This window comes from Monodelphis domestica, chromosome 3, assembly GCF_027887165.1.
Source record: "Monodelphis domestica isolate mMonDom1 chromosome 3, mMonDom1.pri, whole genome shotgun sequence".
NCBI lineage: Eukaryota > Metazoa > Chordata > Mammalia > Didelphimorphia > Didelphidae > Monodelphis > Monodelphis domestica.
The window spans coordinates 71,170,147-71,182,623 of NC_077229.1; the positions used below are offsets into that span (position 1 = coordinate 71,170,147).

The 12,477-nt window shown below is 38.1% G+C and overlaps 1 protein-coding gene across 2 annotated transcripts in view; it reads right to left on the bottom strand.

The window, feature by feature from the left end:
- The window catches only part of BSG (basigin (Ok blood group)), a 33,002-nt gene that overhangs the window by 18,994 nt on the left and 1,531 nt on the right, over positions 1 to 12,477 (bottom strand). For both annotated transcript variants that reach the window (XM_007489428.3, XM_007489427.3), the window contains exon 2: positions 2,055 to 2,214. In XM_007489428.3, coding sequence (XP_007489490.2) covers positions 2,055 to 2,214 — 160 coding nt within the window. The remainder of the gene's footprint in view (positions 1 to 2,054; positions 2,215 to 12,477) is intronic.

The window sequence follows — 12,477 nt, forward strand, 5'->3', positions numbered from 1 at the left end:
ATGTCACTTAACCCCCATTGCCTAGCCCTTACTACTCTTCTGCCTTGGAACCAATATGCAATATTGATTCTAAGACAGAAGGTAAGGTCTCTAAACAAACAAATAAAAGGGAGCAGAGACACAGTTCAGAGAGAAGAGATCTTTTTGCTGGGACATTGAGAGCAAGAAGAGTTCATGGGCATGGTTCCTGGGCTTGAAAGAAGCTTGGTAAGGGATCTGCCAGCCACCCACAGCTAGAGGTGTTTTCTTTTTCTGATCTGTTTTTAATTATTTAACAAATAATTTGAAATTAAGATAGTCTCCAGAGAATTTTAATATGAACAATTCCTAAATGAAGAAAATGCTCAGTTTGTTGGAAATTAGTAAAAACAAATAGATATTTTCCCCACTGAATGCACTTGAAATGTATCTACAAACTCCTTCAGGACCTACTGACCCTAAGTCAAGAACCCCCCCATTCTCTAATCTAGCATACTGAGTCTTTTGGAATCGCCTTTATTCTTCTAGCTTTCTGTCATCTTTGATAAGCATTGTCATTTATGCCATTATCCAGATGACTGAAAAAAAACCATGACTCCTGGGGCATGCTACTCAAGCAGTCATCTATCACTAATGACTCAACATTCAATCTACCCTCCTATATTGTCTAGCCCATGTCTCTACCCCCTTCATGAGAATAGCTGGACAAATTGCTAGGTCTTTTGTTCAAATCTAGATAACCCAGATTGCCATAGTAGCTAGAAAGAAGAGTGGATGGAATCTTGTCTCAGACACTAACTGGGTGACCTTGAGCAAGTCACTAGATCTAGCTAATTATAATTTACTCTGATCTAAACTAGTTTATTCAAGTCTGACTCTTTACGACCCCATTTGGGAAGTGGTCTGCCACTTCCTTCTCCAAATCATATGACAGATGAAAAAATTGAGGCAAACATAGTTAAATGACTTGCCCAGGGTCATATAGCTAGAAAATGTATAAGGTCAGATTTGAACTTGGGAAAATGAGTCTTCCAGACTCCAGTGCTGGCACTTGATCCACTTTGCCATGGAAATGGAGGTTAGTCTGGCACAATTTTTTTTTCTTTATCCTTAACTTCTATCTTAGAATCGACATCAGTTTCAAGGCAGAACAGTGGTGAAGGCTAGGTAATTGAGGTTAAGAGGCACACTTTATTCATGAAGTCAAGCTGGCTCTTTTGTAAAGACAATATTCACTCCAACATGATCATTTCCTTTTAAGGAGGAGAGCACTTAGATATTTTTGCTTCAAATAGACACTGTTCAAGTCAATCAATGTCAATACTTTCTAAATTTTTTGGTCTACTCGGGAAATTCTGGGCTCTTGGCATATGATCTGGCTGAAGTTTTGCCATATCCACATATGATCAAACTTGCATGTCTTTCCATGTCTACATGCCTCTGAGGACTACAGGCTGGGCCAAAGGAACTGGGGTTTAACCATGGGGTTGGTTTGACTTGCCTAGGTTTCTAAAGATGCCTATAAGGAAACTTCCCTAGAATCAGGAAAATCCTTGATCTAAAGAACAGAAACTTCAGTTTAAATTTTGAAGTTTCTTTAGTGTCTGATTGTGCGTGTACCTAGTAGTACAAGAAATCTTTAATAAGCCATTTAAAATTGACTGAAATTACTCAAGGTTTAAAAAGACTGGGCAGAGCATTAAGTCAACATATTAAAATAAGATATTAGCTTTTCCATGATCCTTCAGCTATGAATATTTGATTGAAGGGATGGTGTTACAGTGCTTCTAGAAGTCAAGAAATCCCCTAGTCTCTTGCCTCCCTTTCTCAATTCACTTCCTCTGAACAGTCTCAGCTTCCACCCAGCCACACATTCTCCTCTGAATTCTTAGTGAGGGGAAGGACAATGAATCTGAAGGCATAGTTGTACATATTTTGGAGGGTTTTGATGTACATTAAAAAAAATTTTTTTCCATCTTGTTGTAGCCCCTGTGACACCAGGAAAAAAAAACAACCACAACACAATAGAGAAATACTACCTTTGTAGCAAATTTAGTTTAGTTTTTTTAACCTACTCATATTCTGTGGTTAGGCTATCCGATTTATCTTCTTTCAACACCTTGTCACCCTTCAGCCATCGATGACCCTCAATGGGAGCTGAAATAGCTTCTTTCAATTTACAGGTCAGGAGTGTTCTATGGCTAGAAACATCTATAGCTGTCCAAATGTTGTTTCCTACAATTTTAAAAAAGAAAAGAGCAAAGTTAGTCAAATAAATAACAAAAAGATTTGGGGGGGAAACCATCATCTTTTCAAATTGAGAATTTTTTTAAAATTCTTTTTTCTTCCACTTTCTTACCTTCTCATCCCCCATTAATTTTTTATAATTTTCTACTTAATGGGGTGAGAAGGAAGAATGGACAATGCTAAAGACTAGAGACCAGAGTGCTAAGTAGAGACTGTATAAAAAACTGTTTTCTATAATAGGTAGGTAGCATTCTGAGCCACTTTTGATAGGCATATTCTCAAGGAAAAATCAACTGATTTCAACAATCCTAAGAGAATTTAAATATTTTCTGCAAGAAGAAATTTTATCAATACTCTAACAAATGTCCTTATTATCAACAGGTTAATAACATACATTCATTGCTTTGTTCTTATTTTAGCCTCAGAAATCTTCAAATTAAAGGCTGAAGTAAAAAAATGGGCATTGGCTTCTGACGCATCTGTAAAATGGTGATGACACCAGTGTAGGAAGTGCCTCAATGGAGTGATATGTAGATCAAAGAAAGTATATGTAAAGCACTTCATAAGCCATAACACATTAAATGTCATAATTATTATTAGTAATTGCCTTTGCTCTCAAACTCAAGATTTTCTGGAGAGACAAAGAAAATATTTTTTTAAAAGTATCCTTGAGCAGCCAAAATTGAGGTTAAAATTCTCTCCACAAATAACTACCACAAAATCTATCTACCCTCCTTTTTTATGCCCAGGTCACCCTGGCCTCACCCAACAAACTATTCATACAGGGCTGAAAAATATTCTTTGCTTTGGCCACGTTGGTACAGCCCCACCCCGCGGTGCAGCTTGGATTGCATTATCAGCCAGGGAACATTTTAAAGTCATCTGGCTGCAACAGTTTAGAACACCAAAAAGCTATCTTAGGAAATCACACGCAATTTCAAAAAGTACAGTGTTCCCAAAGAGGTAACCTATTTTTGGAGTAGATCCCCTCCTAGACTTTCAGCTCTGTATGCAAGGTTGGTTCACAACATCAAGAACTATGATCTACTTGTGTAACACAGAGATGGCCATTTCAAAAACGGTTGTATCATCTGGAAAAAGGCAGGATTCCTCTAAATGCAAGGCAAAGTATTCATCGAACAAAACAAAACACAAAAAAACCAGAAGTACTAGTTTGCTAGTAATAGTTAAAACAGAGCCCTCAAACAGAATCAAGACTCTGAAATCTGGAAATACAGAACAAGACAACTTAGGAAATGGAACAGTTCTAAGCCTTTGGAATCCAGTGCCATAATCAGACAGTATTTTATATAAAAGTCACACAACCCTTTTTGAGCAGGGCCTCAGTGGTAAGGGAATGAGAGGGAGACTCACAGGAGGAAAGAAGTTTCTGAGGTCTACGAAGCCAAAGCAGGTAAGGGGGGAGACAGTGGGCTTTCAGAAAGCCACAGGGCACAAGTGGGAGGTAGTGCACTGCAAATTTCAGACATCCAAAGAAATATGGAGTCTGGTCAAGTGTTTCAGCCTAGCGACTCACGTTCGATGACAATTATGTTTGCCTGGGAACGAACCCACTTGACTTTGGGACTCTTCCACAAGTGATTGCGGTCAGGGTCGTTGCTGGCCCGACACTCATATGTGCCAGAGTCGCTGATTGTGAGGTTAGAGATGAAGACAGTACTGGTAGAATGCTCATTGTAGGTGGCATGGATTCTGATCCGGTCCTGCCGAGCACCATCCCACAGCTGGGAGAAGGTCTCATTGGGTTCATTTCCTTCAAACCACCACTGGATCTCTGGGATGGGGCGGCCAATTGCCTCACAGTGTAATTCCACACTGTCCTCCACCAATGTCTTTTTGGATAGTGGTGATTTTATAAAGCCAGCTATGAGTTGGAGAGTTATTAGTGCAAATGTTAATTTAAAAAAACAAAACAAAGAATCTCTTCTCTAAAGCTAGTTCCCCGTGCTAATGAAGGCAAAAGGATGGTATTTCCCAAGCTTCAAAAAGATTGGAAATTCTCTGATGTGGTGAACACCTACAATCCTTGTCCTTAATTATCATAAATAATGAGTGGATGTGACAGAAGATTAATATAAGTCTCCATTTAAAAAAAATCCTTTTGTAGGTAGTAGTCATTGTTTCTGAAAAGCAACATGCTAGAGAAAAAGTGGCAAGGGAAGAAGAACCCAGAAGAACTGGTCACTTATGAGACTCCACCAACTAGAGCCTCATCTGTCCTTCCTACTTCACAGAAAGGTAAAGGATCAAAAATGTCTGAGGTAAGTCAGAACTGTCACTATTATTTTGGTTGCTCAGAAGCAGTTCTGCTTCTTAGTTAACCACTATTTTGATATCCAAAAGTTTCTTTTTAGCAAATTCAGCTAAATTAAGTGTTAGGTGAAAGAACCATGCTCAAGAAGCAAACAAAGACAAGGCATTTCCTTAACTTAAGGGAACATAGTTTTTTTGTTGTTGTTTTTGTTTTTTTTACAATTTTTTCTTTATTCTATTCTAGTAACAAATTTACACATTAAGTTTTCCATGGTTACATAATTCACGTTGTCTCCCGCCCAGCTTCCAGAGTTGACAAGCAATTCCCCTGGGGTATATATATCTATTATCACTCAAAACCTAGTTCCATATTATTCATTATTTGTAAGAGACTAATCTTGTAAAACCAAAACCCCAAATGGTATACCCAAATAAACAAGTAATAAATCACATGATTTCTTCTCCAATTTCTACTCCAATAGTTCTTTCTCTAGATATGGATAGCATTCTTTTTCAAAAGTCCCTCAGAATTGTCCTGGATGATTGTATTGCTGTTAGTAGCAAAGTCTATTACATTTGATGGTAGGGAACATCCTTTTGAAGAAGTGTCTGTGAATAAATTAACTCATAATCCTACATGAATAAATGACTACAAACACTTTAAAATAACAGTTTCCTATCAACTTGTCTTTATTATTCCAATTGCTGTCTGTTTGCACCTATCCTATCCACTAGGTAGCAGAGGAGGGAAGAAAAAAAAGATAGGAGGAAGAATATAGAAGTTCAGTATAGAAGTTCTTCATTTCATAAATTTGTATATCTCCTTCCTTCCTAAATGTGTCAGATAACTTTGGCACATTATTCTAAAGTCTAAACTATCTAAATGTATCTCTAAAAATACCACGTAAGCCAAACATTTAACTACAGTTCACTAGTATCTATAATTATATCAGCTCCTGTAAAGTTATTTAATAAGGGCCAGGTTTATTCTTGTGACCATAACTGCAACAAACAAATGCTTCCCACTGCCAAAGTTGCAACTTAAAAGTAAAGAAAGCTCAAGTCCATCTAAACCAATCACATTTTTGCTGTAGGTAATAAAGTCCAGAAAAGAGAAAAGTACTCAGTTTCTGAAAAACCCAGAAAAGCTAAAGTACAAGATACAAACCTGGTACCTGGCCAGGTGTAGTAATTCAGATCAATCCAACAAGCATTAACAGATATTCCAAATAAATATTTGACAAAAACATTATTTGCCTAAGCCAGCATACCACCAACCAATCCCTGCTGGGACTTCATGCCCAGGGTGGCTCCCAAGAGAAATCACAGGATTTGCCAATGGTCATGGTCGTGTGGTCACTTATTTGTAATGACAAAGCCAGAACCCCAGGGCTCCTGACTCCCAGTCTAAGACTTGTTAGCAACACACTGACTGACCAACATGTTCTCTTTTAAGGGGGTTGGGCACCCACAAATCCATCTGGAAATAACAGCTGTCATTAATTCAGAGGCCAAAAGAATTTCTGAATCCTTAAGGGATTGCTTGGCCTGAAATTTTCTAATAGTGCCACTAGAACAAAATAGTTATCTTGCCTCATTTCAACTCAAACATCTCAGAAAGAACTAATATGTTCAGAAATTGCAAAATCAATGGTGTACATGCATTCTGTGTTCCAAGTCATATCCAGGAAACACAGTCCTAAAGGCTAATGGTAGCATACAAGGAATCCTAAAATGAAGGATTGAGCTTATAAACTTTGTGAAATCAGCTGACCAGGTCGAACAGATCTTTGCTCTGAGTGGGCCATTCATTATCTGGGCCAAGTATCAGTGTGGATCTTAAGCTCCTTTTACTTTTCTTCTAAGGTTCCCAAAAGAATGCTGCCTCTGCCCATAAAACTGGATGAATCCCGACTGAGCCATACATATATCTGATTGTATATTTTATAGCTTCATGGAGGTGATAGAGAGGCTAAAATTGGGATAGCTTCAAGAAACCAAACATTAAACTGTTATTCCATTCAATAAAAGAAACATTAAGTATTCACCCACTACATGCAATACATGCTATTTGCCTCTCAAAATACACCAAAGATGAATAAAATTTGGTACCTCCCTACTGAATAGGAAAAAAGCAACATACAGAAAATAACACAGGGGCAGTTAGAGCTCAGTGGATAGAAAGCCACATCTGGAGATGGGAGGACCTGGGTTCAAATCTGAACTCAAGAGACTTCTTAGTCATGTGACCCTGGACAAGTCAATCAATTCCAACTGCCCAGCCCTTATAGCTCTTCTGCCTTGGAATCAATACTTGATATCAATTCTAAGACAGAAAGAGATTGGGGGAGGGAGAGGAAAGAAAGGAAGGGAAAACTAGAACGTGATAAATGCAAAAACAGAGGATTAAAGCTACATGGTATGAGATAACTGAGGAAGAAGTAATCATTTTCAGCTTGTGGTAAAGCAAGCTAAGAACAGGGAAGAATAAGAAAAGCTTCATTGAAGAAGTAGAATGTAAGAGAGGAAAGCAGATTCATCATGCTGGAAGACCAACTTGAGCAGGGGAAGGGGCAGGAAGGACAGAGAATTCTGGTGAAAGAACTGAGGAGCTGAGAGAATCCAACCAGTTTGCTCACTTCTCTTTGGGGAGCCCTCCAGAGAGGTTGATCTGAGAAAACTTCTGAATCTTAATCATCCTTCTGTGAAGCCAGACCCCCTGAATCCAGTGGAAAACAACAGGAGTGGATAGGACTGTGATATAAAGCTATCCATCCCAGGAAGATTTCTTCTCTCCCTCTAAAGTAGTCCTTGAACTTCATATCATAACTAGGACAGTTAGAAGTCAGGACAGCGATCACAACTGACCCCAGAGAGTCAGACAAGCAAAGCCTGATCCTGTAGGATTTGGGGAGAAGGGGTTCAATTGTTAATACTTAGGGACTTCCCATACCCTTATCCCACAATCTCACTTACCCTACCTTTTGTGTGTTCCTCAAGAATAAATAGCTATTTCCATAGATCAAGTGCCTGCTCATAATATTTAAGGGAGGGACCTGAAGCTTTGGGGAGAATTACATTTCCTCTCCAAGGAAGAAGAAACAGTTCAGTTCTAGATTTTATTTCAGCCCAGTCTCTCAAGAAATTATAGTCTATGAATCTGAAGTTAGCCTGTGGGGGGTTTACTAGGGAAAGAGAGGAGAAACAATCTGTCCCCTCTTTCCACCTTTTAGCTCCATTCCATCTACCACACTCTAGTCCTGAATTAAGTAGTGGGGGACTCCATTTCTCCCCTTCCATTACAGAAGCTTCATTGAAGAAGTAGCACCAGAATTGGGTCTTAAAAATGCAAAGGCCTCAGGATTTCAACAGATGATTTTGTTGTTGTTTTTGGTGAAAAAATTTCCTTAATCTGTATTGCAACCAAGGCAATAGAGAATCAAAATTAAAGACATCAGTGCTACCAGAACATAAGCCCTAACATTTGGTGGTATGTTCCTACATTCAAAGGTTAAGGAGTGGGCTGGGCTGATGATATTGGAGTGCACAGGAGTGGTTTGGGGTTTGAGTTTTCTGGAGGAAGGAGAGGACAGTATAGAAGAGGATAGAAAGGGAAGCAAGTCATCTGTTCCAGGCCTGGGGTACAGTAAAATGAGCAAAGGAATATAGATTAGATGGCAAAGGAAATGAGATCAAGGTGTGGCAAGTAGAACTGAATGTAAAGGGGAATAGGAAAGGCTAGAAAAGTAAAACAGCTAAATTTTCAAAGGATTTAAGGGACATTTTACCTCATATATAGATGTGCCAGTACAAATAAGAGGTTCCCTTGTTTCATGGGTAAAAGGTATGGTAGTACATAAACTATATTCCAGAAGGTGAATACTCAAGGGTTTAAAAGAATCAAGCCTCCTTTAAACCTTTCACAGATTTCATTAAAAATGAATCAAAAAAGCTTCAGAATAGACTGTGAAGACCTGGCACCTGCTAGCAGTTTAATACTAGTATGTTTTTCAACCCTATAACATTATTATTATTATTATGGCATTTATATATCATCTACTATGTGCCAGACACTGGGCTCAGTACTTTATAATTATTATCTCATCCTAGCTTCATAAAAACCCTGGGAGGTAGGTTCTACTATGATCTCCATTTTACAAATGGGGAAACTGAGATAAAAAGGTAAGTTGACCTGGCCAGAGAAATGAAAAGTAACTTGGCATGTGATGTATCCATTTGAAGAAACAACCCCAATGTTTCATTCACAAAAGAGAATGTAGTATTGCTTCTAGGTGCTCAGAGAGAAGCTTTTTAGTCACCAAAAAAAAAAAACAATTTGGCAGGAATCCTAATTCTACCATTTTGCAATATCTCATATGCCCCCTACTCTCCTCTGACACTGCCATCACTCTGTCACCTCACGCCTACTGGCTAGCCTGGCTCACTCCTCCCCATAGTTGTCAAAGTGGTCTTCCTAAACTACAGGTCTGGGCCATGTCACCCCCTATTCAATAAACTCCAAGGACTCCTTATCTCCTCCAGGATCACTTATAAAATTCCCTGGCTTTTAAGTCCTACATAATCTGGACTTTTCTTAACTTTACTCCCTATGCCCCTCCACACCTTGTTGTTTCCTGGAACAAGATACTCCAGCTTCAAATTCTATGGGTTTCCCCCCAGCTGTTTCCCATGCCTGGAAAGCAGTTCCTATCACCTACCTGCCTCAGAATTACTCTACTCTAAGGGATCAAATGAGATGATGCCTCATAGAGCCTGGCTGCTTAATAAAGGTTTATTTCTTCCTTACCATTTCTATTCCTCAACTCCACCTCCTTTTAAGACTCGGCTAAAATCTTGCTTTTTCATGTCTCCAGTAATGCTAGTATTTTCCCTCTGAGATTACCACCAAGTTGTTCTCATGATATTTCTCCAATTACACTTCGAGCTCCTCCAGGGCAGGAACTGTCTTCTGCCTTCTTTGTATCTCCAGCTAAGCTTAGCACAGTGCCTGGCAAAGTAAATGCTTAACAAGTGCTTTTAACTAGTTAAGCCCAGGGTTCTAGCACTAGCTCTGCCACTAATTCATCATGACCTTTAGCAAGTTGTAAAAACATAAGTGGCCTGAGTTTTCTCACCTATAAAAGAGAGTTTTTAAGTGATATAAAAGTGATCTCTAAGCAGATATCTCTAAGGGGATCCAATAGGGGACAAGAAAATCCATGTTTATCATCTACTTTTAACTTGAAATATTATGGAATGTACATATAAAAATTTGAAAAAATCTGTAGGAAGTAGTTCACACCATTCATCACTTATTTAGCAAGAATTCACAACAATTCAAGCCTGGCTTTACAGGTGCCCTGAAGCAATAATTCACTGCCAACCACTCAAATAATATATACAGTCACTGCCTGGATAACATGAACAGAGTACAAAGGGTATAAAGTTCCCCAGCAACTGGGAGCACTAGGAATGTGTAAAATTTCTTTCCACAATCAGTTTAAAAGTTAAAACTCTACTACAGCCAGCTGATCCTCTGCCCTAAGGAAACCACGTGATCTACTGACAGACTTGGGAGTAAAGTCACCTTCACCTAAAAACAGATATTACCTGCTCCAGGGAAAGAAGGAGTCCAGAGAGCTTGGCCTGTGACCAAAAAAGTTTCACTGAGATAGCCCATAACTGGTGGGGGACAGGTCAACCTCCACACCCTCTGCTGCCTTGTAACACACTCACACCCTGCAGCTTTCAGATAATACTAGGCTCCTTCCCAGATAACCTGCTAATACAAGTCAACTCTAAATTATCTATACTAACAGATTTAGACAGGGTAAATGGAGCTTCAAATATACTTAGCCCATTCTGGCAGAAGTGAATGTGAGACACTAAACAACCTGAAAGAAGGTAGCAGCAAAAGCCAGAAGAACAAGTAGTAAGGAGCTCTCTTTGGACAAAATAATATCTAAGATCCCTTTCTAGATTTTTATGCTAGAGTTCTTTTATAAGTAAAGTAGATAATTCATCTAAAGAAAACTAGGAGTTCACTACATTCCAAGATCAGGGCAGGAAAAAAGTCAAGACTGAAAATCTGAGTCAAAATTTTTTCTTCTTCTTTGAGATCTCAGATAGTGTAAGAAAAATCAAACTGATTCAAGCAATCTGACCAGAACAATGTGGCAGATTGAAGTAGCTTCCCCACCTCCTCAAAATAAGGTACACTAAATTTCAGTTTTTCCTAAGGAAATAGAAAGCAAATGCAGCAACTCAAAGAGGAGAAATATCCTAAAAAATAACTTTTTGTTCTTTCCTGAATATGACACCAAATGCCTGACTAGGGCACAAAACAGGAGCCATTCAAAGAAAAAAGAAATAGGAAATATGTATTACAGTTTTTTTATACTGGGAAAAAGTTGGAAATTCAGGGGTGCCCATTAATTGGGGAATGGCTGGATAAATTTTAACATTAATGTAATGCCATTCTGCCTTACTGTTAAAAATGAAGAGAGGGACAGCTAAGTGGCTCAGTGAATTGAGAGCCAGGCCTAGAGTCTAGAGATCTTAGGTTCAAACCTGGTCTCAGGCACTTCCCAGCTATGTGACCCTGGGCAAATCACTTAACCCCTATTGCCTAGTCCTTACCACTCTTCTACCTTAAAACCAATTTTGATTCTCAGATGGAAGATAAAAGGTTAAAAACAAAACAAAAATAAAATGTAAAGATAGTTTTGGGAAAAACTAGGAAACGACCTGTATGAATTGATGTAGAATGAAGTGAAAAGTACCAGGAGAAGAATTTATACCATATAACATCAATATTGTACATAAGATAGTTTTGAAAGACTTAAGAACTCTGGTCAGAACAATGATTAACCATACTCTCAGAGAATCTATCATGAAGATAGATTCTTCTTAGAATAGAAGATGAAGATATCATGAAAAATGTTACTCCTCATGTGGCAAAAAGCTAATGGACTAAAATAAAGAATGAGACACATTTTTTGAACATGGACAACATGGGAATTTGTTTTGCTCAGTTATGCTCATTTGGTACAAAGTTACAAAAACTTTTTTCTTCTTGAGATGGGAGAAAAATATAAATGCTTGATAACTGAAAAAAATAAAATTTAATTCAAAACAAACCTGTGTGGCAAAAAAAAAAAGCACAACATAAAATTAAAAGTGAATTCATCATAAGAACAAAAATTCTCTCAGGTGAAAGCCTTTCTTTTTCCCCAGGCAAAAAATATAAAGGGGAATAAAAGTTCAACCTTTCTGTTGGGCTCATCTTGGTTTCACAAGTGTCCAGTAGCAGGGAGCATTGAATTGTTTTTAATTATGAGAAAGAGGAAAGAAGCTGATTAAAAAATTATAAACACAATATTAAGATAGAAAATGCAGAAATTATAGCATTGTATTATAGTAAGAACACTTTAAATGGAAGGCAGAAATTTTGCAATTCCGATACTATGTAACCTTGAGCAAATCAGTCCCTTTCTGAGATTCAGTTTTTATCATCTGTAAAATTGACAGTAACACTGGCAATTTCTAGAATTGTTATAGAAAAGGGAATTCATGAAAAACCCCCAAGGGGCTATAGCTATATTCCAAATCTTCAATTTATTTCATGTGGACCGACAACACATCTATGTTATTATGAGCCATCACTCATACTGTGGCTCTTAAAGTATGTCATTAAACTTCAAAAGGGTAAAATACCCTTTCTTGAAGCCCTGGCTCACCTTTTTCAAAACTCCTCCCATAGTGCATGTCAGTCAAGCTGAATTTCTAAACCAGAATTTGGAACATTAAAGCCCACAAACCCATTGTAGCTAAAATTTGTTACCATACTTTAATCAGGAACCAAACTGAGGGAGGAAAATTTTTATTTTCTTCCTTTATATAAGCAAAAATTTATCATACTATGTAACATAGATGATGGCTAGCTCCTGTCCTAAATTGAGTACAAATGGATCCCAG